Genomic DNA, 27804 nt, shown 5'->3' with positions numbered 1-27804 from the left:
GCAAGTGTTTGGGACGGAGTAGGGAACCACACTCAAAGAGATGCAGCTGCTGCTGCTGCCTGGGGCTCTGCTGCCTCAGGTGGAGCTCAAAGAGATCCCCAAAAGGAACCACTCAAGGGGGAAAGAGGGGGTTCATCTCCTAGCCCTGTATCCCAGCTGCCAGAAGGTGAGAGAGGATGTGAGGCCATCTTCTCAATCAACTCTGCTGCCTCCTCACTGTATCACAAGTCCCCTCTACCCTCCCTTTGTGTCCTGCAGCACTGCTTTTGTTAAAAGTCACTTGCAGAAGCTGAGATTTTCAGGAGATGAGAATGTGACTAACAAAGCAAAGAAAAATCTCTTTGAATTGGGTTCAAAACACCCCTGCAGCATTTCAGAAGGGAAAAGCACCTTCAATGTGATAGAAACCCTTGGTGAATGAGGAGAGTGTCATTTTTCTTTCATGGAGTTGAGTCATGATAACACTCTGAAGGACAAATTTTTTTGTTAATATCAAATTGTTTAGCGCAGTAAAATGCCTTTCCAGTGACACCCTGTCACAGGCTAAACAATCCAGCTGATTAGCACCTTGGTCTGCTAACAGCTGTGGGTTATCCTGGGAGCAGCCCCTTTCCCCGGCAGAAATGACGGAAAGCCACGGTGCTGGTTAGAGCCTGGGCTGAGTGCAGGGCATCGCTCACTCTGCTCTGCTGCAGCTCGAGATGGTATTGTTTAGGCACCCCAGCCTTTGCAGAGCCTCGGGCTGTTAAAGCAGGGCTCATGGGTGGGCTTTTCAGGAATATGCTTTGGAGGACCTGCCTTCCCCACTTGTGCTCAAAGTTTGTCGGTGTCTTGTCAGATATTATAGAAAAGAAGAAATCCCAGCTATAGTAAGAAGTGGAGAAAATAAAGCTGAATAAAGACACTAGTGAAACAAACTCCATTTACCCTCTCCCACAGTGATCAAATCATGCTTTGTCCTACAGTAGAGATGGTAAATGCAGCTTCTTCTCATAGAAAGTGACAGGAAGAATACACATGAAGTGCTCAGTAGTGAGATTTCTTAGTGAGAAGTTCTTGAGCTACAGACAATCCTTAGGGATCCTTCCCTGTAGCAAAGAGGGGCCAGGTGTTGTGAACCTTTTTGGCTCTCAAAAAGGGTCCCGTGGGTGCCCATCTCTTCTTACACCTCAGCTGCAACCTGACTGACTTCATGCACAAGCAGCTCGAGCAGACCAAACCCCTCACAAGCATCAGGGTCTTAAACATGAGTCAATATTTTCTGTCTAGACACAGTTCCAAGCAAGCTTCATCCCACAGGGATCAGCCTGGCTGCTGCATGTCCCATGAGGGCTCCTCTGCTTCTCTGTGACTGGTGATTACTTGAACTGAAAGGAGCAGCAGTGAGACTGCAGTACAACTGCTCCCGGAAAGAGGATCAGTCCTGTCTCAGGCACTCTGTCCTCAGCTGTTCATGCTGATTTCTCTCTACTGCTCAGCGCAGGCTGAAGAGATGCCATGTGGGGTCATGCACAGTGTGAGACATCTGACAGGGCTATAAACTTCATATCGTGTCTGTCAGCTGCTAAACATTGTGCTGAGCTACACTTATTTCCCTTATGCTTTTTCCCACTCTAATTGAGAACTCATTCAGGGGTTAGCTTTTCATTTCCCTCATGGTGTCTGTGAGATGTAGTACTAGTCATTCCTGTCTTGTTATCATGTGGCTGCAGGTCTCGTACCAATATCAGTGTCTTTGAAGACCAGGAGACTGCTACACATCACTTCTAGTTTATTACACATGTTCAACTGTTTGTGAAACCTTCAGTATATTGTTTCTGTACAACAGGATCAGTTAGCCCAGATTAAAGTGAGAAAGAAATCTAGTGTCTCTATAGTGTCACAACTGCTACAGTGAAGGCTAAATTTTTTGTCCCATCTTTGCTAAATCCCAATTAGTCACTGCTTTGAAATAACACCATAGAAAAGAAAATGAGGGGAAGACTGTACAGCAATTCACAGTCCTGAAAGCCATTAGGAAACCACATCTTTGATACAGACATGTACAAGATTTCACTTCAAACTCTGTCTGAGACAAAGACAAATGTGCAAGAAATTCCTGTTCCTGGCTCAGAGGACTATGGACATACAATAGAAAAGATAGAATTCAGCATGGCTAAAGTAAATTGGCCCTGTCAATGGTTTGAAGATATGTCCTTTTTGCAAGAACCCAATCAGAGTTGCAATAACAGCTGAAGGAGAACATTTCCAGCAGCAGGAACACAAAGTCTGAGATCACATTCTGTGCTTCAATCCTTTACTCTTGTCTTTGTTTCAATATCAAGCAGGTGTTCCAACAGTCCATGATCCAGCCTCAGCCCAGGACTCCTCCCTCTGTAATCAGTCCACATCTCCATAAATCAGAAATCACTGATTTCTCTCACTACCTGTCTGCCTCAGCTTTGTGATGGGTATGCCAAGCCTCTTCCAAATCTCACCACATATCTCTCTGTAACATCACTTCTATTACTTCTCTCTGTGTGTCTAAATTTGCTTTAAATAGAGTTGAACTTTCCATAAGGTGAAGGAAGAGAGGCTTGTTAACTTTGGGCAGTTTGACACAAGAGATGGTGTGATTTGTCACATTAAGTGGCTCACAGGGACGACAAACGCGTGTGATTTATGAACTGAAAGTCTATCAGCATCATGCAGGCTTGATGATAAGTGTTGCATTAACTCCATTTATGGCATTGGCTAAAAGCAAAGACTGTGAAACTTGCAATTTAACGGGTTACAAATAATCACGCAAACATTATATTCAGACACAGATTACCCTGAGGGCGGTTATCACTACCAGCTCTGCCTGTGAGTCAACCAGCATCTACACAAAACAGCCAGGGCCAAGAAGTGGGAGAAAAGTTTTTTCTCAGGAAGGAGAGAAGAGATATGAGAATGGGTGACTGGCAAATGCACATGCCATTGCTCTGGTGCCGTTACTGGATGTTTCTTGAGCTGTTCAATTTTAGCGTGGACTTTCCTCCTCTGTGGATCCTTTAAACAAAATCTCTGCCCTCAAGGGTTGCTGCAAGAAGGCCTCACCACCAGAACTGCACACAGGTGTCAGCATGGCCCCTAGGCAGCCTCTCTGAGCCCATCATATTTGCCTTTGCCAGCTGCAGCAGCTACTCTTATCAGTACCAGTGCCCCTGCAGAAGAACAGTCTGCTTTCCAAAACGTGACACAGTTACTGCATCTAGACTTTGTTTGGAAGTGTAACCCTCACAGCCCAGGTCACATCCTGTTCTAGATCTCCTTTCCCACAGCTGCAACTTTCTCCCAGTGATCCTCCCCAAAGCAACAGACCCTGTTCCTTCTCTCCCAAATTTTCTGTTCAGCTTGGGGCTACTAGAACATTTATCACTTTGTTTTCAATGCTGAGCCAGTTTATTACACAGAATATTATCTCAGATGTGTTGAGAAATCCCTGTATTTTCACATATCATGTTTCAAAATTTGTTTAATCTCTGAAATACCTTTGAAAAGGCACCACTTCCTAAGTGATATTTTAAGATGCTTTGGGTTTTTTATCCAAGGACAAGAATTTCTTAGCTGAAGTGACTCTCCCTGAGGAGGATAATTCTCATCCAGAAAAAACTGTAATTCAACACAATTCTGGTAGTGTTAGACATCACAGTAATGGACCCAACTTCAGAAACACTGTGAACTGTTACACAATTCAGGCAGTCAGTATGAGTCAGATAAGAGAAGTCAGCATACCAAACATAATAGTATATTTATCCTTTCAACTGCTCCCTCTGCGCAGTCCTTTGTTTTTCATGTATGTGATTCCTTACCAGTCATCCCCAGTACTGTGCAGTTGGCAGTGCCAATTTGATCAGTTAGGCTCCAAATGCTTTTAGGTGAAAGTACAGGAATATCTTGTGTTAGTGTAGAAATCACATATGTTGAAGGACCTTGGCTCACCTGGTCGGCATTTTTCCACCTCCTGATGTCTAAAGGCAACTTCACCTTTGCTAGCAATGTTACAGAGCATCTTTAGCTCAAGAGCAGTAATGGGCTTTTCCATTTCAAATATTAACTATTCTCCTTCTTGCAATACTACTCCTAGGGCACCAAAAATGACCAAAAAACCTCCTCCTCTGAGAGATAAGTTTTTCCTAAAACTGCAGCATTCAGTCATTAGCGCAAGGGCAAACCAGTTTTGGTTTCATCTACCAAAGGCATCAATAGTGCAATGGGATGGAACTCTCCAGCCCTGTGTCTCATCCAGACACATCACTCAGCCACAGGGATCTGTTTGCTACTGCCCCTTGATGTCCCCAGCCAGAGCTGAGGAATTTACATCTTTCTGCAGAAATGTCAACTTCTCGCCATTTTTCTACTCCAAGAAAACAATCTTGAGTAGGGTTCCAGGTGGTTCAGTTGCTTTTCTGCCCTTTATAACTTGTTCTACACACAGATCTTTTTCCTGTAGTGCTTTATTCTGTAGTGCTTTCCTGAGTTCATGCAACTACTGGGAATGTAAAATCAAAGCTGTATGTGGAGTTTTAAGGCAGAGTCCATTGACAGATATTTGAAAGCTATACTATAATGATTGCTCTGCACCCCTTGCAGTCAAAAGGGACTTGAGAGGGCAGTTTGGGATTTAAAGCAAATGTGTGACAGGAACATTTTCCACTGATTTTCCCCCAAAGACTTGGGTTCTGAGCAGCTACTTCTTCTGTCCTCCTCTTTGCTGTCTTGTTGCAATATTTGCAGTTTTATAGACATGTCCTTATTTAGCCAACCAGCTTACAGAAACACAACTTTCCATTGAAGGCTAATTTAGAGTCTCAAGCACATGTTCTCAGCTGCTGCAAAATTATGCCACTGAGTGCAATAGGCTCTGTCATTTTACATCAGCTGAGAATCTGCTTGCAAGGGCAAAATAAGTGGATGCAGCTGTAGTTCTCTTCCTTGGGAGTTGCCCCTTATATACAACTGATAGCAGGTGGCTGAGAGCTGGTATTTAAAAATGACAAGTTTTTTGGTTTTTCTTTTTTTTAAAATACTTTTGCTGAAGTTCATTCATGTGCTCTCTTTGATGGCTGCCCGCTCTATAGCCCACCATCCTCCAACTCAAAGGAAAGGATGTGGACACAATTAATTTAGAAAATGGATTTCCAGATCATAAATTAAACATTCTCTCTCATGACATATCATGTGGCAGAAGAAAGATCAAATCAAAAATGTTACCCCTTTTTTCTTCAAATAATACAGTGCTATTCAACAGATGTAATTATCCCTAAAGGCACATGCAATAATTGATGGCTTGTCAATCAAAGCCCTTATTAGACATGCACATGATGTCACGCCACAGTATAAATCTTAATCTAAATCTAAATCTTCCTGCCAGTCAAAAACCTTTATATAGATTAATCTGATTTCAGATACAAGTTTTGTGTGCGACCTTTTACCCAACATTTTCAAGGCTGTGATCAGAGAGGAACTGGATCTTTTATGTGTGCTGTTGAGCTCGTATGATGGACTCTAGGCTGTCCCTGAGAGTTTTTTCTCCTGGCCCTGCCCTGCTTTATGCTCTAGCATGGAGCCTGCAAAAGGGGTCTGCTTTGGGTGGCTGAGGAACCTGGGGTGGACCTGCACTGCTACATTGGTGGACAGCAATTAATAACATTGCTAGCTACTGGAAACATCATCTGTTTTGCTGGGGTCTCCTGGGGTCACTTCTTTTTCCCTTCTCACAATGCCAGGCAACTTTGTCTCTCATCTTCACAGGGAGAAAAGTGTTGTGGAAGATTGTTATCTCATTGCATTTGACGACTTCCATGATCCTTGGGATTATTCTCCTACTGCACTTCCACGCCTTCCTTTGAAAGGTGGTGCCCTCCTACTGGACCGAGCTGGTAATCACAGCTTGGCGGCACAGCTCCATTACAAACTCCTTGTCTTCATGGTGGTGTCATGCGCAGCTCTTTGGGATTGGTAGCTGGATAACAAATCTGAAGAAGTTATCAATTTACCAGCAGGTAATGCATCAAGCTTTTTGTTGCCAGTTGCACAGGCACTTCAAATCTCTTTTGAATGGAAATAAAAGCAAATGGCAGAGGCTGAGGCTTTCAAGATAGTGGAATTTGTCTTCTGCAAATCTGCTCTTTAGATGTCAAGCAAAGCAATTTCACAATATAGAGAAAAGATCTTGTCTGGCACCGTTCTACTTTTATTGGGTTTTGATGTAACTTGAAAATATTAGGCCATGTTTTGGTGTTCAATTTTCTATAGGTTTTTAAGACAGCCTGATATAACAAATGGAAAAAATGTCTGTAGTTAGACATCATTCCTAATGCTGAGGCACTCTGGAGAAAGCCACACAGCAAGCTTGATCTGCATGTAAAACTTCGAAGTACTCCCTAGATCCATGAACTACAGAAAGACTTGAAGTCAGCAGGAAAATGTCAGTAAACAATGAGAAAAAAATCCTGCCTTCAGGTTTGAAGGAGAGTGTGAAGACCCAAAAATGTTCACATCTGCAGGACATCATGCTCATAGTGAGGTTGGCCTTGTATGCACCCTCTTGCATAGCCAGTGGCAGTGGTTTCAATGCTGTTTTCCTTCTTTAAGAGTGCTTACAGAATAGAGGATTGCTCACAGTTTTTTTTTCTGGCTCAGAGGCAATTAAAAACTTTCAGGTGATCCTCATATATCTTTCTTAAAAGCGATGTCTACTGGAGCAACTAATGTTCTAATGGAACGTTAGTTGGCTCCTGTGTGAGAGGAGTGAGAGAGGGCCATGGGTGCCGTGGGTCAGCCCACAGGTAGCCCAGGAATAGGATGGCTAGTCTTACCCCAGGGCCCCGTATTGTGTGAAGGCTTTGTGAGTGTTAGCTTTTGAATGTGTTTTGTGCATTTTCTTACTTTTCTGCTTGGTTTCCCGTCTTTGTACAAAAAGGTTTCTTCTGACAGAAAAGATAAAGTTTAACATTTGTCCTTGTAGTTAAAACAGCAACAAAGAAACACCTAACAAGACAAGCTAAAACCAGTGATTTATGAGGTTTTATGAAAATTTGTTGGAAAAAAGATCATTTGAGTCATTCTCCTCTGACTCTCCCACAGCTCATCTGCAAGTAAGCCCCTTCCACAGAGCAGTTAGGATGCACACAATCCCTAGCAAGTCCAGCTGATGAGATGGCTCCTCTGGCCCTCTGCACTGCAGCAGTGACTCTTGCTGCCTGACTCCAGGGCAAATTGCTGCTGCTAGCTGTGACCCAGCATAATGCTGCTACGCACATGGGCTGCTACATGTACAAGGGTTCATCAGGGCTGGGCTTCTTTCTGGAGCTTCTTTCCAGAAAGATTTTTCTTCAATATTTTTAGAGAATGAAGTGGTTTTTACTGGGATAACTGTACTCCTTTCAGCTTGGAGTTGAAGATTTAAACAGGTCTTCTTTCACTTCCCCTTGGACAACAGGGAAAGGCAGAGTGGCTAGCAACTCTCTGGGGCCCCTGAGAAACCATAAAAGTGGTCTTATATTTTCTGGCTGATACTTTTGCCATCCTGGTCCAACACTTGCAATGATATTGAAGTGCATGACATTAAAGGGATCAAAAAGTTGTCCAGTTGTTGTCAGTTTTACTTTTGTACTTTCTGTCTTGTTGGCCTAGAAGATATTTTGTGAATCCTTCATAACTTTTTCATTGAAGGGTTAAAGCATGCTGTGGCACTGTCACCATTGCAAAGTTTGCTTTTCTTCCAAGATAACACCATTTGGTGGTGGCCCTGTTCTTAGGATGATGTCTGCCCCCTGTTACATTTATTACACCCTGCAAAATCCCCTGCTAATAAGAAATGACATATTCTTAATAATATGTAATTTCATACAAATGTGCACTTTGCTAAATTATATTTGGATGCCTGGGAAGGAGAGACAAGTGAATTAATTCCACAAATATTGCCTAGCAGGGCACATCTTTACTGGGGAGTGGTTTTTTAATAACGTCTTACACAAACAGAAATTCTTCATTTAATTCAGATGCCCTTTATTATAGTTTGAGGTTACCAGCAAAATAACAAGGATATAAGAGCTCTCTGTGCAGGAAAAAAAGCCACAATATCCTGCCACTGAGGATGCTTAAGTATGCTTAATTCAAACAGGAGTGTGTAAATACTCTTAACTCAACCCAAGAGCAAGCTAACACTGGAAGGGGTTTGCCTACTCTCTCTTTGCCTGGCCGTGGGGCTCAGGGAACTCCTACTTCCATACAGGGTGGGGATCAGTGTAAGATGAAATAATAATTTTTCCATAAGATGACTCACATTACAAAGCTGTACCCTGGAATTTCATCATTAAATCTTCCACAAGTGGTCCTAAAAGGCATCCTTTTAACTATTCCAAAGTAATCAAAGCAGAAGGCATTTACACATTTCCCCCAAAGACCCAGTCCTTCCATCAGCCCTCCAAGCAATTTGGTGACTAAATCTTCTATGTACTTGAATAATTTATGATATGAATAAATTCATTTATGCCAAGTGAAGAGTTTGACTACTGGGATGAAGCAATGCCAACAGAACAAAATTGAAGCTGGAGACAGGAGGAAATGAACCCATAACAATGGCAAGCAGTATTGTATGCTCCAGCAGTAAGAGACAGCTGTGACCACATCTGAAATATGAGTGTGGGGAGCAGCAGCTAACAAAGGTTTTAGAATAAGCAGAACTGAGCTAAAAAGAATCTGCTGGTTTTGAGCTGCAAAATAAGATTATTATAATATGACTGAAAACTAAATTGCAGGTGTTGTGTCTCATTCCAAATTTTTTCCATGCAAAAAGTATATAAGTAACATTCCCATGCCTTTTACTTTCCACTGACATTGAAGAAATAGAAGTCTCAACTCGTGCCAAAATGATCTGTCACCCCAAGCCCTTGACCTGGCCAACTGATGAAGGCATGTTACAGATGCATGGAGTGCAAAGACTGGAAATACTGCACATCTCAAGTAGTGTAAGCTGGCTGTGGTCCAGCTTACACCAGCTGCTGATTAGCTCCATAAATGTCTTAGAGCAGTAACAGTTGGGGGAATTATGGTTTGCATTTACTAAACACCAATGAGGGCTACCTAACTAGGCATGCTTTCCTTGCATTTGCGGACAGGAGATTGATTACATCGAGGATTTTTTAAATCCCTCTTTCTTTAGCTGTTCTTCAAAGAAATCATTACATGCCACTGTCAAAGCAGCAACCAGAATGACAAATTCATTAAAATCCACTTCATTGTCCTTATTGGAGTCCAGGTCATTCATAATTTTATCGACCAGGAGGGGGTCCTTTTGGCCCTAGAGAGAAAGAAAAGTGACTTAGCTGTGCAGGTCTTGAAAGCGCAATTCTGACACGCCTGGCACCACTGCTGTGTTACAAGGCTGGTGTTATTAAATAAAAGGCTGCATTAAATATGCACCTGAACAGTAATACATCTCTAGTCACTGCAACATCAGAAACTAAAGAGAGTGCAGCCCTTAAAAAGGTATACAGGTTCTTAATAAGGACTGAAATGAGTCAAACAGATTTTAGGAGATACTAAACATGGATCTCTTTTGCCAAGGTGGATCTGTAAAGTGCATTTCTCTGTATCATCCCTTGACAAACAGTACTTAGATTTCCAACAGAATACTCATAAATTGTCATGTTATATATCCATTCACTAAATTCAGAAGAACTCTGGTCAGCAAAAAAACATCCTATTCAGTGGGAGCAAGAACATTGAATCTCATAATAATAAATCAATAGCCAAGATTAAAAGAAAATCCAATTCAAGGAAATGAATGCAATGTAAAGAAACTCCTTCTGGGATAAGGTCCACAATAATTTTTATAATTAAGAGGATTCATAAAACCATTATTTTTAAAGCTTTGATTCCATAAAAGCATCTATGCTGTGTAATGTAGAACACAACAAACATGCAAAGAGATATTCTAATCAGCAGCTTATCATTGAAAGGATTTCCTTAGCACCTCTCTGCAGGACACACAAGATCAGTACTGTGTGGCCAGTGTGCACAAGATACTTTCCTGTCTCATGACAACTGGTTGCATGACAACTGGTTGCTGCATTTAAATATTCAATGGATTTATTTATGCCTTATTATTAAAAACAAACAAACAAACAAATTGACCATTATTTAGCATTGATCTTGCTACTGCTCCTAGGCTGGCCTAGCCCTCCCACTCAAACCACCGTGGAGTTTGCAGAGCACCAGTACCCTTCTCTGCTGCCAGTGGTACATGGAGGATACTGACCACCCTCTGAAAACATATTTCTCAAATGGGACATTTGACATCATATTCTTCTGTACAGCTCCACAAAGAACTGTTATCTGAGAGACTGTGACAGGATGGGCCTTGCACAAGGAGGTGCTATCCCTATCCAAGCACTTGGATAGCTGCTTAACCCACTCATGACACCCAGGAGGTTCAAAAGCTGCATCTTACTGAAAGGAAGTCAGTGAGCTCACTGGTGAGGAGCTCCTTGAGTTCTCCTTTACTGAGCTTGTTCCTGTCTCCTTCTTTGCCCGAGTAGTGATGGAAAATCCTGATCAAGGTGTCCATTGCATCTTCCAGTGGAGTGGTCATCGCAGTGAGCAGGAGAGCTGTGGGGCAAAGATATGGTCACTGACATTGCCCAGGAGTCAAACCAAAGGCCAGTCTCTGGGAAGGGAAGGAGGGCCAGATGAAGACATAGATTGTTAGGCTAAGAGTCAGGCTTTCAGTTGATCCATCCTGTTGGCTGTGTGTGAGTAAGGATGGACTGTAATAAAAAAACCCCCATGGTCCTGAACTCATAAGCAATTGATTCAAAAAGGTAAATGGAAAGAAAGGATTTTTATTTAAGAAAACAAGCTACTGTGTATCCATTTTATAAAGCTGCTGTAAAAGGAAAACTTTTGCGCCTATACCTGAAAATACAGGAAAAATGAAGGCATACTTTCTTTCCCGATAATTTAAAAATTTTCTCAAGAAAATGTCTTCAAAAAATTCCATCTGGGAAAGTAAAAGTGCATTTACGTAGAAAGCTCCACACCAGTTCAAAGGTGGTCAGAGGAAGATCACTTGTAATAAGAATAAGTACCATCTGTCAATTTATTCAGTCATATTTTCTTGGGCTGAGCTTTTTTCCTATAAATTGCCTGCAGTAAACAGATGTGAGCTGATCATCCCCAAGGTTTGCTTCATTGGGCATGCAGTAAGAAGATACACAGGGAAGCAACATAAAAAACCAGATGGAAATGCAATTACTTGCAAAGTAGTGGATTCCAAAAGTAACTGAAAGTAGAAATCAAGAATAAGTGAAACATGTTGAATGAGCCCCAGAGAAAAATTAAAAAGCCATAATGCACTTCAGAGTAGGACTGGAGTCCTAAACAATATCATAATGCAGAGGTTAAGACTTACCTGCTTTACAGGCTAGCGGAGGTGTATGCAAGAAAATACCCAGATTACAGAAGGTGATGGTCACCTTCCTTTCAAAACCCATACACAGGCTCTTGTTATCAGGCTGAGAGGGTGGATTACACAAATAGAGACAGACGTATAATTGTCACAGGGATGACAGGTCTTCTGTTTCCCTCTGCATTTGCCTACTCTGTTCAATAAAAGCCTCTTGCTCTAACTGGGTCACTAAAATATTCACCAGGCAGAGTAAAGGCTGCATTTGGAACACATGGGATACTTTTTATCATTGACCTTTTACAAATATGCCCATTCAGGGCCGTGAAGGTCAAAATTAGAAAATGCTAACAATCACCAAGTTGATATAAAACAACTTTCCACCATTTTTAAAAGAGCATTTTCTAATCTGTCTTTCAGCATTTCTACAGTAGAACTGCCTCAGCTGGCAGCCAGAGTGCAAAGGTGCCTGGGTACCTGGAGGTAGGCGTGCCTGTGAGATTGCCACATATCCCTTGAGATATCTGCTTTAATTGTCAGATATCTCCGTACACCTAAAACATTTTCTCTTGACGAATGAAATTCTTGCTGTAGTCCCCAGGAGGAAATCAGGGAACCAGTATCAGTGGAAAGTGTACCTGGAATTGCAGTGTACATTGAACAACAGTCTGGCTTCATTTTTACAGTCCTGCACAAAAACTGCAGCCTAGTATTCTTTCTCTGAATAAACGACCTGGCCCCAGAAGGGCAATAAGTGTCTTCTGCCCAAACTTCAGGAACTTTTGATGGCTGAGGGATACAGGAAACAGCTTTACCATGGTAGGGTGCACCACCCCAAATAACAAATGACCAGGGTTTTTATAACAGACACACGAAACAGAAAACTGCTTGTGAGTTTGCTTGAGGGTTTAGTTTCCCTTAATAGAGCCTTGTACCAGCTGCACACACTTGTCCAGCAAGCACAACTGTGCAGACAAACAGTGGAGCTGCAGCTCCTTCTTTGTTTCATTCCAGCCAGAGGGAAAGAGAATTAGGTGGGCATTGTTTTTAGCTCTGAAATCCTCCAAGCACTCCTAATTTTGACTACTACTATATATCTCAGCCCACACCCCTGCCTGCCTCCTGTGCCTTCAGACGTGTTTCTTCTGCCTGTGCTGTTGTGACAAGACTCCACAACCTGGGGGTCTTGTGTGGGCCTCTGGGGGAAAAGGGAGGGAAGAAGAGGGGGTGGAACACATAGAAATACTGGATCCCAGTGATAAGGGAAGTGACCATGTGTAAAGTTTCATTTCCAAAATACGCAGGCCCCTCTGGCTAGGGGCTCCTGTGTGCAGGGCATACACCTGCAACTGCCATCCCTGTGGCCAGGAGTACTCACCGGGGAAGGGCAAGCCAGCACACAGGGAATTGTTATAAAAGGTTAAGGTAGAAACCAGAGGAACAAGAAGAACATATCTCTCCTGCAGTCAGAGGAAAGTGAAGGAGGAGAGCTGCTCTCCATACCTCTTCTGTATTTGGGGAAAGCTCATGGGTGCGATTTTGTGCAGGAGTTGTCCTTGTGCTTCTGTCCTCCTATAAACACTGGGATCTAGCTGGATCATATAGAGCATATGAGAGAAGAAGATGAGTGATATCAGGCACAGCATATCTCTCCCACTCAGTTCTGGGAATCCTCTGTGTCTGCAGATGAGAAGAAAAAGCACGGAGCTCCTAATGTAGCTACAGCCACATGGTTCTGTCTTGCCTGTGATTCACTAATGATTATAACTATTGCTCAGAAATATTATACAGATAAACATCAAAATACTTGGTTGTTTTTTGTTGTTGGGTTTATGTGGGTTTTTGCCATTTATTCAACAGCAACTTCACCCACGCCCAGAAGAAAAACCACAGCTGACTCAATATATAAGCATGAAATACCTCTGTTTGTCTATATATTATCACACTGATCCTCTGACTAATGAATATTGCAAATTAATTATCTAAGCAGAGCCTACAGGAGGTACAACTTCCAGGAAGCAGGTGTAAACTTTCAGAGTTGCCATCCTTAGGACAGAAGAAAGAAAGGGTTTCCTCTATTATCTCCAGAACATCAGCTCAATAATTTATACAGTGATATAATATGCGCAGATTCTTTCTACAGGTACTTTCACTCCAGCTAATTGTGCAAGGAACCTTCTTTTCCACCCATTAGTGGGTGACATACACAGGGAGCAGCCGCAGCGAGCTTGCTTTTCAAGGGGTCCACACATTTTGCTGTGACCAAGTCCTTTCCTCCCTTGCTAGCAAAATCCTGCCAGTGGCTCCAGTGACAGCAGATGTCTCACAACTTCTATGAAGGCAAGTCCCAGCACTGTATACTCAAAGTTCATTATTATCAATCAATCAATGAATCAGTCAAAACTGTTTCATACACCTCATCCAACATCCCAGAACAATCTGGTTTAGTATGATAACCAGTTGGCACTGAAGATAACTAAATTCAGCACAGCCTGTAAAGCAATTCAGTATCAGGCCAAGACCTGACTGTGTCAGCAAACGCCACTCTCCCATCAGTTCTCACCCTGCACTCTAGTTTCCAGCAGGTTAAGCACAGGAGCAGCATCAGATGTGGCTGACAGAGAACGTAGGACTGCCTGTAGACATGGTGAAGGATGGTGTCTTCCTCATTCATGCCTTAACTTTGTCCATCAGAGCCTGCCAAATGTGTTGGTGGGAAAGAACCACTGGAGATGCTTAGTTCCACTGCCTGCTCAAAGCTGGATAATCTTCAGCATTAGACTAGACAGACACAGTTTTGTTAGGTAAATATTAAAAACCTCCAAGGATGGAGATTTCACAAGTTCTTGGGTAACCTGCTTAGGTGTTGCACTATCTCCCTGTGAAAGATGACTGCCCTAATATCCAGTCTGAGCATCCCAAAGTACAGTGGTGAACACTGGCCCTTTTTGCACCACCTACCACTACCACAAATACTTTGACCTTATAAATGACCTTCAAATAGTCTTGACTCTTCACTTAAACTCAAAAATAAATTTGGAAGCAGTCTATCTATCTAGCAGTCCACCCTGACTCACCCAATCTATTTCCATGTTTCACTGTCCCTTTCAGGTTACGTCCTTGACCCTTACCTACTCTCCCAATGAGTGTTTCAACATTAAAGAGTGCCCTGTGGAAGTGCTTGTGAGTGTCAGAAGGCAAAGAGGCAGAGTCTCCACCTGGCCTAGCACAAGTAGTCTACAAGGCTGAATTGCGTATGCCATGTTTTCTCAAGCAAGTGATAGACCTAGGCATACACAATGAGTCAGTCACTGTGACTTCCAGAAGACCATCAGAGGGATGGGGTACCTCTCATGTGAGGACAAGCTCAGTGACCTGAGGTTATTCAGCCTGGAGAAGAGAAAGCACTGGGGTGATCTAATTGTGGCCTTCCAGTAGCCAAAGGGAGCTGATAAGAAGGCTGGAGAAGGGCTTGTAAAAGAGCATGTAGTGACAGGACAAGGGGTAATGGCAGCAAATGGACAGAGAGTTGGTTTACATTTGATAAAAGGAACACATTCTTTTCTGAGAGGGTGGTGAGGCACTGGCACAGGTTGCCCAAGGAAGTTGGATGCCCCGTGCTGGGGAGTCTTCAAGGCCAGGCTGGATGGAGCTCTGGGAAACCTGGTCTAGTGAAAGGTGCTCCTGGACACTGCAGATTAGCTGGAACCAGGTGATCCTTAAGGTGATCCTTCCAAACCAAAGTTTTCTGTGATTTTGTGATTTCACTGGAGGCTGTTGAGAGAAAGGAAGGTTGTTCCTTGCCCTGTAAATCTGAAAAAGGACCCAACATGCAGGACTGATTCCCCTTATTTTGGTTAGGGTAATATAAACACGCACCCAGCTAGGAGGGTCTATGGTACTGTTCCTCCCCTCCCACTTGGAGATGGGACAGTCAGATCACAGGCAGAAAATCTTATTACTCTTTTTGAGGTCTCTGCTCCTCAAAAAATGAGCAGAGCTCTGACTTGTTTGAAAATAGTCAGTCTTTGACATAGATCAGCAGTCTTCTTCCTCCACAGCTGGGAACGAGCTTTGGCTTATTCACCAGGATTTCTCCTTGATCTTGAGACAACATGACACAAGCTGCCTTTAAGTCAGAGCAGTTGATAAAGTGCCACTCTAAGCCATAGTAAAATACTACTCAGCTTAAGAGTGAGAATCTTGTGCTTAGGGCATTTGGCTTTCAACATTTGCCAGAATGCATGTGGGGAACATTTTCTCAAAAGTAATTATTGCACTGGGAAAGGCAAGTCAGCCTCCCACCCATATACTGTCATTATTTATTTTTCCCAAACTCACACAGCTCTTGGTATGCACATATTTTGAATCAGTGTTGTAGTCCCCAAGTGGGAAAAGGGTGAAATGGGAGGCAAAAATGCAAGGTTCATAAGGACATTTATACTACACAACAAAAATCCTATATTGGATTAGAGCCTAGATTAGACTAGAGTGTATTAAATAGATTAAGGAGTTTATGAGACTTACATTTGAGTTAGAAGTTCTTGTTAAATTATAACGAGCATTTTTGCATTTTAGGAGGGTTAGCATTTTCATTGGTAGTTTGTTGCCATATCTGGGTGGCTTATTGATCTATTAATTTACATAAGAAATGTCTCCCTCCCCTGTAGGTTCCAGCTGACATCTTCAAAGTTGATTAAATTGCTGTGATCCCATAGGCAACAGAACAGCAAACAACAGTTAAATGTCTTGCTAGTAGCTTTTACCACCTAGATTTGGTAATTTACTCTAGGTATCTTTTTTAATGGGTTACACTTCAAGGGCTGCCTAACTGAAGTGTGTCCTTATATTCTCGGTTGAATCCTGTTTTGAACAAGTTACACACCTCTTTTCCAAATACATAAGTGACTTTTTCACTGAACTGTCAAGATCATTGAATCCTGCTTGTTCCCATAGTTGTCGTTCCTCTTGTGATATCCACTTAGCACAGAAATTGTGGCATTGTCAGTATTTGAGGTACTGACTTCAGTTACCACATACTGCTTTCTTCTCCTCCTCGTAGAAAATTGTTCACCATTTCCTACCTCTGTGAGCAACTGTCCATTATTAGCCTGTGAAGGCAACATCTACTGTATATGAATGCACTGTGCTGTATATGAATATGTAAAATATGTAGAAAACTTTCATTAACCCTAAATTGGAGTTTAGAAGTATTTCTGGCTACAATTCTTTCTTCCTCTTATGCCTCTGAAGTAGAGAGATCTGTCCAGCTGTGTATCAGCCAAGAAATTTATGAATTTAACGTTGTCTATCTACACCCAGGAAGGATGCCAAAATAGTGTAAAATATCTTGGTGTTGATGGAGAATCTGAGCCAGTTGTGCCCAGGTAGTGGCAAAGGGTCCCGTTACAGAGCAGCCTGGTAATCAGAGACCACACACCCAGTGCCAGCTGGCTGTTGCAGCTCACATTACCACTTGGCAATACATCACCATCTGAACAAAGCCAGGATACTCTTTCTCCTTGCATTAGATCTGCTGATCAGTAGGGCAAACCCATCCCTTGGAGATATGGTGGCTCTGACTGGCTCATGTTTTTTCTAATCCATACCAACATGCAGCAGTCTTCAGTCTGATTCACTCCAATGTCTGGTTCCTTCCACAACGGTTTTGCAGCTAGGTCCAGGTTATGTTTCATAATTATTGGGATCTCTCCTTGCAGGCAGTGGTCCTGTGTCCCAGGATGGTGAGCAAGGCACCTAATAAGTTGTAGTGGTAACAAAATCTTACACAGATTTTCCATAGTCTTAGGTGGGTTGTTGAATTGTTCCTGTCTCAGTTCCTCCTTCCTGGTTTCCAAGAATTCATACAGCAGCTGCTGCTTTGGGAATGGGACTCCAGGGCCTTGTGTGAGTACCTTTCTGTTGCCAAGGAGCATCTCTGAACAGTGAGGGCTCCTGCCCCATGTAACTATGTAATGCTACACGTGCTTAACCATGCCATGGTGTGTGGGGTGGCCATCATAACTCCAGATGCAGAGATCACTGCATTTTTCCATCTTCTCTACCCACCCTGTGAGCTCAAGTGGGCCCATTTACAGATGACTGGCAAATAAATTCACACCTTCTTCATCACCAGTGCCAAACTAAGTAGTAAAAATGCAACAGGAAAAAAAGCATTCCAGATCAACTTGATTCAGTTTTTCTGGGCACTACTAATGTTAAATCAATATAGAAAAATGAGGAAAATATAGTGTTCTCTTAATTTGTGTGTATATAAAAAGTAGGAATATTCCTTCGGTCTGGAGCTGCCCCTTAGTGTCCTGCTGAAGAACTGCTTCTTCCAGATCTCAAGCTAGCAACAAATGCCAAAGCTGTGGCAACCAAGGAAGAGGAACCCCCTCCTGTCTGCTCCAAGGTACACACAGATGTTTCACTACTGCTTTAAGCCCAGTACAGGGGTCAGCATTGTCAACAGCACACCAGTCAAGAAGCAATATCATTAAAAATTATGGAGGAAAGAAATAACCATTGCTCGCAGCCTTGTTAGTAGAGCTATAAACTCTGCAGAGAATTTAAGTACTTAATACAGGTCAGTGTTAAAATAATGGAATTTAAGCTCATGCTTTGCTGAAGTCAGGCTTTGTACTCCACTATTGGCCCTTAACAACTCATCCCAAATTTATCAGCTGCAGAGGGAAAAAGAAAGCTCAGAAGCACTTAAGGTTAATGCTCCTCTTTGAAGAGTAAATGCAGGAAAAGTCTAGAGTAGTGTAATGTTGACCAGAAACGTTACCGGAGCATTCTGCAAACAGCCACAGACTCTTGTCCAAGTGCAATGGGATCAAGAAACCTCAAGAGGGCATCGAGAATCAGTAGATGGTGAGGATATAAAAAAAAAGGCTTTAAAAACAGGTAAGGACGTGGCTGAAAGTCTAAATATTTTGCACGTGTTTTCACTGTGGTGGAGCTTGAAGAGGTTCCCAGAGGATAGCGAAAGAGATATGTTGAAGCATCTGTCCCAGTTGAAGTGAAGGCAGAAGATGTGATAGGACAGATCCTCAAAAAGACAGGTAACAAGCCAGGACAGGATGGAATCCAGCCTAGACTTCTAGAACTTGAGGTAGATGAACAATGGGAGCCTCTGGCTCAGGAACACAGCAAGGAAAACTGACTGGTACTATGCCAAGTGCTACCCAGAGAGCCAGTGAACATCAGGTCTGCTGTCATGTTGGACAAAGAGGTAGAGACCCACCTGAAAACCAGAAGGGTGGGAACACGACTAAACACAGTACACTGGGGAAAAGTAAAGAACAGTCACAATGCAAATCTGCTGGCACTCCCTGAAGGAGTTTGTGATGACTGACCTCCCTGAGTACTGCCCACATTTTTCCCAGAAAGCATTTCTCACTCTTAAGGCTGCCATGGGATACAATGAAAAGAATCACACAGGAGATGTCTAACTGGAAGATAGGTAATAATAAATTATTGGGAGCAGAACAAGCAATGGGGTCTCACAGCACATGTTCTGGAGGCAGTGCTAATCAATATGGTCATTGATCATTTCAGAAGGGGAAGGAGAATGAATGGATACTTTTTTTGTTGATACAAGCTAAAGTTCTGCTGTGAAGGATGCAAGAGAACCTCATGAAATGAAGCGATATAGTGTCAGATAAATTCAACACAGATTAAACACAAAGTGTCATGGGTACATTTTAAGCTCTTATTTGGCTATAAGAATTAATGAGAGAGATCTTGAGGTTACTGCAAGTGAACTTGTTGGTTCAGTAAGAACCTGAAAACAAACAGGGCTAGGAAAGAAATGGAACACAAAAAACCAGAAGTGTTTTTATGCCACTGAGCTCAAGGGAAGGCCATTTATTGAACATCATGGCAGTCTTCCCATCTTCATCTTCCTCTCAGTACAGCAGAATTATAAGAACAGCAAAGAAACAGCTTCTATGTTAGAAAGAGCTAAATATGCAAGACATCTCAACCTGCAGAAGTATGTAACTGGGAATGTCCAAGAATTATGTGTATTGAACAGCGGCACGGAGAAGGTAAGAAGTAATTATTCATTGTGCTTACAGTACTCCCTGGATATTATTACAGCTATTAGAGCTGCAGTTGCTCTGAGGGATCTGCTCCAGAAAAGTGAATTTCTGATAGTACTAGGAAAGAAGCTGGACCAACCCTACAGGTGCAATGCATGTATCAGCAGAAGCCAGCTTGAGCATTAGAGGCTGATGTGAATTAGGAGGCAGAGGTAGTTAATGTACAATTGATTTAATTGTCTTTAAAAGACAAGGAAATTAGTTGGTTGTTCCTGGTTTAACGAGCACCATAAATATTGAGCCCAGAGATATTTTGCATGCATGTGAAAATCAAGAACAGCTGAGATGGTGGAAGTAACGGAGAAAGTCAACAGGCATAATTTCCTCTTCACACCTTTGAATGTGGGGCTGCATGTTTTCTCTCCATTTGGAGGAGAAATTGATAATACACGACAGTGTGTAGATACTCTCCAATGTACCAGCAAGATGCACCACCCCTTCTGTTGCGCCTCCATCCCTCCCTTTGCAGGGCAGTAGCAGGAGCTGCTGGCTCCCAAAGCCTGGGAGGTACCACATGCTAGCCATATCTCATGCAAGCTGTACCTGGCCAGTCAGGGAACTCCTTCATGTCAAACAATGTGATTGTCCCTGGGCTTCCTGTTGGTCTCCTGGCTCACACCCTGGCCACACACTGCCAATCTCATACCACAGCCCTGTGCCACCTGGCATGTCTGGTGCCAAGAGGCTATGTATAAGCCCAGCATGGTGACACAGAATGCACTTGCACTTGTGTGTCTCTGGAAACCACACAAACATATTCTCAAGCCTTGCCAGCACTTGCTGGGTACTGTTGTTCTGATTCCTCTGTCACTTCTCTTTGCTGTTTTTATCCTTGCTTCTGCACCTCCCATGAATAATACTTGAAGCATTTCAGCCCCTGCATTTGCAAAGGGCTCCCCTGGCTCTAGTGGCCTTCATCGCATCACAGTCTGCAGCTTGAGTTTCTTACAAGGTTGTGCATCATTTCCCATCATCCTGCTACAGGAAGCCTCTTTTCTGTAGGTGATCAGTTAGCTCACATTCAGGTCTGCTACATTGGATGCAGAAAATTAGCATGAATGGAAAAAAAAATTAACGTTTCAGCAAACACCTTCAGTGCATAAAACCAAAGACACAGATGTTGGAAGCGACAAAGCAAACACAGGTGATTGCAGAACTGTTACGCAATCAATACACATCATCAATATATCATCAAAATATGGTTAAAATATATCATCAAAATTTGGAAAAAGAGGGAAATAAAATCACCAAAGTGAGTTAAAATGGGTGAGTAAGAGTTTTGAAGGATAGAATACCTACAAAGCAATTACACTGAAATGTGCATTGCCTATGTCCCATTAAAATAAGACATCATGTCTGCTGTAGGAAACAGAGCAGTCATCCACAAATCCTTTGCTCTATTGCCTTCTAAAAGGATGTTATGTTTTATTGCTCTTGTTCTATTTCCCAAGTACTTCTATAACAAAGCCTTAAAAAAGCTTAAGTTACATTCACAGCCCCCTCCTCATCTCCTCCCTGTCATGCTGAACAAAGCCTTAAAAAAGCTTAAGTTACATTCACAGCCCCCTCCTCATCTCCTCCCTGTCATGCTGAACCTTTTATCAAAATGTCTTCTCTTTACTTCAAAGAGTGACATAACACTGTTTAAACTCTTTCGGAATCACAGGACATTGTACAGGTTGCATTCAAACTCTGTGATTGCAGTAAGTTTTCTATATCTGTTATACCTGAGAGTTTAATAATATTAATATTGTACCTTCTAAGAAGCATATATCACTCTGAACAGAAATTCCTTCATAATCAGATTCATATGAATTTCTGTTATTTGCTTTTCAGATATTTGAAAATATAAGAGTCCCTGAGCTATGAAAAGGAGAATGTCAGTGACTAATATGATGTGCAACATTTTAAAGTTTTTACTTTTACTTTCCCTGCAAGTATTTTTTTGCCTTTTTTTTTTTTCAGTGATTTTAGTGTGACATTAGATTTTACCTGTATGGAAAATCTTTTCTAAACTAACTCTTTTGCAAAGGTTTTTTTTAAGTTCATTGTCACTCTGTTATTTCCAGTGAAAGCAGGACAATACACTGACACATACGCAGCGACTGTTGTTAAATGAGGTTTTAGGTGTACTTTTGATGACACAAAGCACTACCATTAGTGAATTAAAAAGCTTGATGATATCACCATCCCTACTGGTTCTCTTGTTCTAGAATATTCTGGTTTCTTCGGGTAATTGGCAAATATAAGAGGCTGGTGGGTTTGCAGGAGCAAGTTTATGCTACTGTCCTCTTTCTATTGTGTTGAGTTGGATATTTAAATATCTTCCTTTTGGTACAAAAGTGAAAGTATCCTTATTTTCAGATAAAAAGAAGCAATATCAAATAACGGAGGCTGTTAAGACTCCTTGGAGGCATACTCTGACAGAAGTATGTCAGAAACTAGTATTATATCATTAGTGACTGCTGCCTTAATTGTACAGCCCTCTAATTATGGTACCTTCATTAATTGCACATGCTGTAACTTCCAGTAGTCATTGAAAAATAAGAGGCACTGATGTCTTTTATTGTAGGGATTATCCATGCAAAATTACGCCACTCATGGAACTTTCAAACAAATGACAGATGTTGCTGATCTGTGGAAAGTTCCTAAATGATATAACAAATTATGTTTTTCATCAGGCAACTGAGCCCAGGCATTCCCCATTCTTCATGTTACTGTCAAGAAAAGTCTGCAGTAAAATGAAAGGCAGATGCTCTGATTTCCTCTAATGATGCAATCCCACTAGTGGGACAGGTCCAGCACTCTCAGTTGTACCTGACTCACCTGACACAATGGGCTGCAGTTCAAGAAACGCATCCCAGCCCACTTTCTGCCTGTGATATCAAACAGACAAGGACTTGCAGCATCTTGCAAGAGTATTACAATTCCTCACTGAGGAATCACAGAATCACTAGGTTGGAAGAGACTCTTAAGATCATTGAGTACAACCCATGCCCTAACATCTGAACTAAACCATGGCAGCAAGTGCCACATCTTTTTTTAAACAAATCCAGGATGTTTTTTAAACATTCCAGTACTTTATCACCCTTTCCATAAAAACCTTTTTCCTAATATCCAACCTATATTGGATAGATGGCAAAAATTAGGTGCATATCAAGCTCTGCTTTTGCTCAAAGATTGATTTCTTACTTTAGAAGTACATTTTTTTTCTTGAGTCCACTCTTGTGAAGCAGCCTCAGCCACCACTCTCAGCAACACATAGTTATTTGTAACTACAATGGCCATAGTAAATATGCATTAAGTAAAAAGCAGAAGTTGCAGGTGAAGCAACATTTCCTCAATGGAAAGCTTCACATGGGCTCAGATGATCTGGAAATAAAGACAGAAATCAACTATCACTGACAATAAACTTTGGCTTGTCATACTATTCCAGAAATCTGGAGATTAAAAGACTTAGATAGACACCTCTTCTTGCTCAGATAAGCTTATGCTTTGAAGATTTGGTTTTAGCAGTGTTTCAAATCAAAGAAAAAACAAAGGAGATTGAAAGATATTGTGAGAATAATCTGCTTTGAAAGTTACACTCCAGGAGACCCATATCTCCCCAGCAATCTCCTTCCCTGATCCCAAACCTAGCAGGGATATTTAATATCACCTGTTAAGTCCTTTTTCTTCTCTTACATCAGATATGTATGTGTATTTTGAAATGCGGAATTACAAAATAAAGCACAGCACACGGAAACCGGATTGTCTTTCATGCTTGTTTGTTAAAGAGTGTGCAATAACAGTTGGAAACAGAAGAGGGAGCCGTTAATCACAGTATCAGCTCTGTTTGCCGATACTCGGAAAGTTAAAGCATGATCCCGTATGTAACATTCTTTCCCCCGGTGATCGACGGAGTCGTCAGCTCGTTCCTGAACATCACCGACCTCTTTGGGCTTGGACTGGCAGCTTGGCTGGCGTGTGACACGTAGCTATCCACCTTCGCTGAGAAGCTGTGGTCCGGCACCTCGCCCTGTCCCTTTTGTCTGCCCAGACGGCGCCATTTCCCAGCACTGTGAGCCTCCTGAAGCTAGGAGGCTGCTATGCAACAGTGTGGGTGTGATCTCAGTGAGGGCTGTCTACTCCACGGAAACACCAAGAGCCGAAGACCTTGCATCTCTGACTTTAGTGCAATGGCTTCGGCTCCTCATGGGGACGGTGGATGCTCTGGGAGGGAGGAAAGTGGCTGCCAGGAAAGATGAATTACCTTCTGCAGGTGTCTGCCTACTCATTTAGGATACTTGGATACCAAAGTAGAGATGTGTGTCTTGAGCTCACTTTCTCACAAACTGTGAGGAACTCTCTCTTTGAAAAAAGAATTAATTGCTCAGCAAAGAGGCACCGTGAGTTCATGCTAAGGGAAACTGTGCATCGGCTGGCATAAGATGTGTGCCATGTGCACACTTGAGTGACACCACTACCTGAACTGGAACACAAACGGTCCCCAAGCCACAGTGCCCTGTGGAGCCCTTCTTCTTCCCAATCACATCTGACAGATCTGGTTCAGTGTCTTTGAGTGCTACAACCTAGACTCTAGGGTTGGTGTTCATGCCAAACACTGTTTAAACTTAAACCACACATGGAAGATCAAAGATTGTTGAAACAAGAGGGCTGCTTTCTAAAGACCTGCTATCTTGATTTCAGGGGTAAGCAGTGGAAACCATGACCTTAGCAGCAATGTCAGGCAGTGCCATTTCCCCATGCCTGGCAGAGGTATCTCCACTGTGCTGTCCCATGTCCTAGAGACAGAACCTTTGTTATTCATCTGCTCATGCCCTGCTATAGCAGTTACCAAAGTGAAGGTAGCTGGTAGTGGACTCTCTCTCTCCTCTCACTCTTGCCATCTCTTCCTCAGCACCCTCTTGGCTCAAGCTGCAGAATTTGATTACACAGACCTCACTGTGGGCTGACTTCTGCTGATGCTGGAGCCAGTCCTACATCCTTCAATAGCAAACCTGAAAAAAGACACCTGCATTCTTCAGAAATATCAGACCAAACAGACCCTTGACAAGCAGTTCACCAACCATCACCTTTAGAGATTTTCCTCGTCATCTCCATTGCTGACCCTGCTAACCAAAACGCCATGCTTGCTGGGAGTGCTGCAAGGCTCCTCAGCCTTGTCAGCTCACCCAGGGTCTGGCAGTCACTCAGACATTTACTGAGGATAATCTTACTGGCTATTGTTGTAGTGTTCATGACTCTGCCTATTTAGTCATAGTGACACAGAGAGCTTCCAGGCAACCAGCCTAATACACACAACAGTCTTTATAAATTATGACAGAACAGTTCCATAACTTCTTTCATTTCATTTCACCATCAAATCACTCTTCATAGCAATAGTATGCTTCACCCCAGCTCACATAAAATATCACTACAATACAGCCATCCCGAGCACTTCAAGCTGTGCTCCTGAAATTAATGGAGACACATTAGTGACTTCAAACCAAAGCAGGCAACTTCATTTGAATGGGATACAGCACCACTTGCCTCCAACATGTCCTGGATTAGTGCTAGGGGCTTGTCTGAGATACTTTTACACTTTGAACCATGTTGTTCAGCTCATCCACTCACAGAAAGCCAGACAGGTTTGCCAGACTGGGATTTGAAGATGAAATGTCAAGGGTCTTGTTGTGTCCATCTGAAAGTATGTGCTAGTCCTGAGTCACCGCCAGCTAAATACAGGGAACACCACAGTGTGGCGCTCCCTCCCGAGACAATGCAGTCATTTTGGCTCATCGACTGCTTCTTGTGTTTTATGTCCCCCTGGCTTTTGAAAATGCATGACACAGGACACTCTTCAGCACATTAAGGAAACTCCTACCCATCACATTTTATCTTTTAATTTATGTTCTTCAAGTTAATTATTTCATTTATTTAGTGGGTTACCCTCTCCAAAGAAGCAGCATATCCCCCCTTGTTTTACCCACCCAAATTACTCCTTTTTCCCAAGTGCTTACATACACAGACACAGGCTCCATACAAATGAGCTCTACTTCTCCACTTGCTGCAGTCCACAGGATTATGTGATAGAGCAGTCCCTACTGCAGTCATTCCGCTGGGGAAGCATGGACTCAGCTGCTAAACCTCAACACTATGAGTACATACTGTCCTGAACTCAGACTCTGTGGAGAAAGCATGAATACTGATAGTGTTCTGTACTGCTACACTGCCATATAATTAAAGGCAGATTAGCCCAAATGTTCAACACTTCCCTGAACTAAGCCCTTACTAAGCAACAGGAACTGTATTCATACCATGAACTATGGAAGAGTATTTATCTCCTCTCCAAGATATCACATGGCCATTAAAAGCCTGGTAAATGCTATAAATTGGGGAAGGGAGGGGAAAGGGTATTATTAAATAAACAGCACTTCAGACTCAACACACTGAACTCTGTCCCTAGCAGTTTGCTTCTTGAAGGTGAGGCACAAAGCTGGAGTGCCGTTGCTGAACCAAATGTAGTTGATAACTGCAACAGAGATATTCACTCATGCCACTCATGTTTGTTCTCAGATGCACCCACCATTTGATGCATGTTTGACAATTAAAATCCTGCCAGCCTTAAGAATTACTATACATTGATTTTTAGAAGTATTTTAAAACACAGACATCTCTCCTGCCTGTTGTTTCACCAAAGATCTCTGCACCAACTGAATGGTTATGGGAGCTGTAATACCTGGAGGTGACCTACTGATAGAGCTGAGAGTTGTTATCGGGGCATTTCTCAAGTTCCATACGTAGACTGGTCAAATTTAGGCTTTTCTTCTCCTCCCACATTTTGTTGCCTTGCTTCACTATACAAGTGCTCATTCATGCTCTTTATTGCATATTACTAACACTTTTGAAACAAAGGATTGAGGCTTAGTCCATGTGTGTGCTACCTGCAGACCTTGTTGACATGCAGAACTCCGAACACAGACCTAACTTTAGCAGCAGGACTCTGCTTTACAACATGCATAATAATCCCATGGAACCAGGTGTAGCAAGTTCTACCATGAAGGTGCAGTCTCTAGGTTACAGCTACATTAGGGCTCTAGCTATGGGTCAGGTGTTAGAGATTACACTCATTCTCTCCTGTGGACACTTCTATGCTCTGGCAAAAAGCAATATCCAGGTGAGCACCACACTGATACAAGTTGCACATAGCATTCAAAAGCCATGTGGCAGGGAAGCAGGGTATCCAGAGACATGGGAGTGGATATGCTAGCTATCTCTGCACTTGGAATGCTGCTTCTATACTGAGGCACAGACACTGGAGATTGGCAGGATTTAATCACAAATACCAGGTGGTCCTTGGTACTACTGAGCTGACTCTGTACCACAGATGCAATCCCGGGTTCTTTATGAACTCCAGGGTAGCTATGAACCTCCTTGTCTCCACGTTCACGCAAATAGACCTTTTCCCCCTTTTCCTGGCCTCCAAAAGCTGGCCAGACCATCAGGGAAGCTGGTTGTGGACACACTTCAATGACATAAAAATCCATGTCACAAAATCTAGCATTGGATCACTGAGTCCTCATGGATTGAGAGAAGTGATCACAGCATCTCTGCACAGCATTCCATGCATCCCTCACAGCCTCTAGTCTTTTTTCCATTATCTGAAGCATCTCCACCTCCCTTGGCCTGGATGACAGAGAGCTGACTATGTAGCCAGCCTGTTGTACTGGTCCTGCTAGCAAACAGTGCCTGGAGAATGTTTACCTGCAAACCCAAAGAAGGTTATCACTCCTGAGACAAAACATGTTGGTAATATATACCCTCCTGGCTGTGGTTGAATCAAAATGACTACTGTGTTTATGCCATATTTAAGAGTGATGCTATTTATTAATCATGTTCAAAGAGCCTATGACAGATCAAATACATCTGTAATGAAACTTAGGTCCCAAATGGCTGTTATTGTAGGTAGGCATTATACTGCTTGATTCCCAGGGCAGTTACAACATAATGTGCTAAATATCTTCAGTCGTCATACCACAGTCAGACAAAATGAATGCTAAATTTGGTGAGCACAGGTGGTATTCATTGAGGAGTTATGAAAAAACTTAGACAAAATAGCTGAATTACTAACTGGAAGTATAATCTCTTGCCAGAATTATACCTGACTACTGGGAGCCAATGCTGTAATCAATAAAAGGTTCTGACATGTCAAGGGAAATATAGTTCCATGAGCTCAGTACAAGTACTGAGCAGACAGTGAAGAGTCTAAGAAGGGTC

The 27804-nt window shown here is 42.5% G+C and overlaps 1 protein-coding gene across 1 annotated transcript; it reads right to left on the bottom strand.

The window, feature by feature from the left end:
- Positions 1-9154: 9154 nt before the first annotated feature.
- Positions 9155-27074, bottom strand: S100Z (S100 calcium binding protein Z). The gene is made up of 4 exons (XM_058044548.1): positions 26874-27074; positions 11441-11543; positions 10481-10638; positions 9155-9328 (listed from the first exon to the last, which is right to left on the bottom strand). Exons 1-4 carry the CDS (start codon positions 27072-27074, stop codon positions 9155-9157), a joined length of 636 nt encoding a protein of 211 aa, XP_057900531.1.
- Positions 27075-27804: the final 730 nt, after the last annotated feature.

Source organism: Melospiza georgiana, chromosome Z (assembly GCF_028018845.1).
Source record: "Melospiza georgiana isolate bMelGeo1 chromosome Z, bMelGeo1.pri, whole genome shotgun sequence".
In the NCBI taxonomy this organism is placed as follows: domain Eukaryota; kingdom Metazoa; phylum Chordata; class Aves; order Passeriformes; family Passerellidae; genus Melospiza; species Melospiza georgiana.
This window is presented reverse-complemented; position numbering and strand designations above follow the sequence as displayed.

Excerpts from the sequence above, each read along its gene's own strand:
- S100Z (XM_058044548.1), bottom strand. The coding sequence starts at position 27,074 with ATGGATTTTTATGTCATTGAAGTGTGTCCACAACCAGCTTCCCTGATG. Across the intron at positions 10,639-11,440 it reads TCCGCTAGCCTGTAAAGCAG|CTCTCCTGCTCACTGCGATG; the intron begins GTAAGTCTTAAC and ends TTTGCCCCACAG. Across the intron at positions 9,329-10,480 it reads AGCTCACTGACTTCCTTTCA|GGCCAAAAGGACCCCCTCCT; the intron begins GTAAGATGCAGC and ends CTTTCTCTCTAG.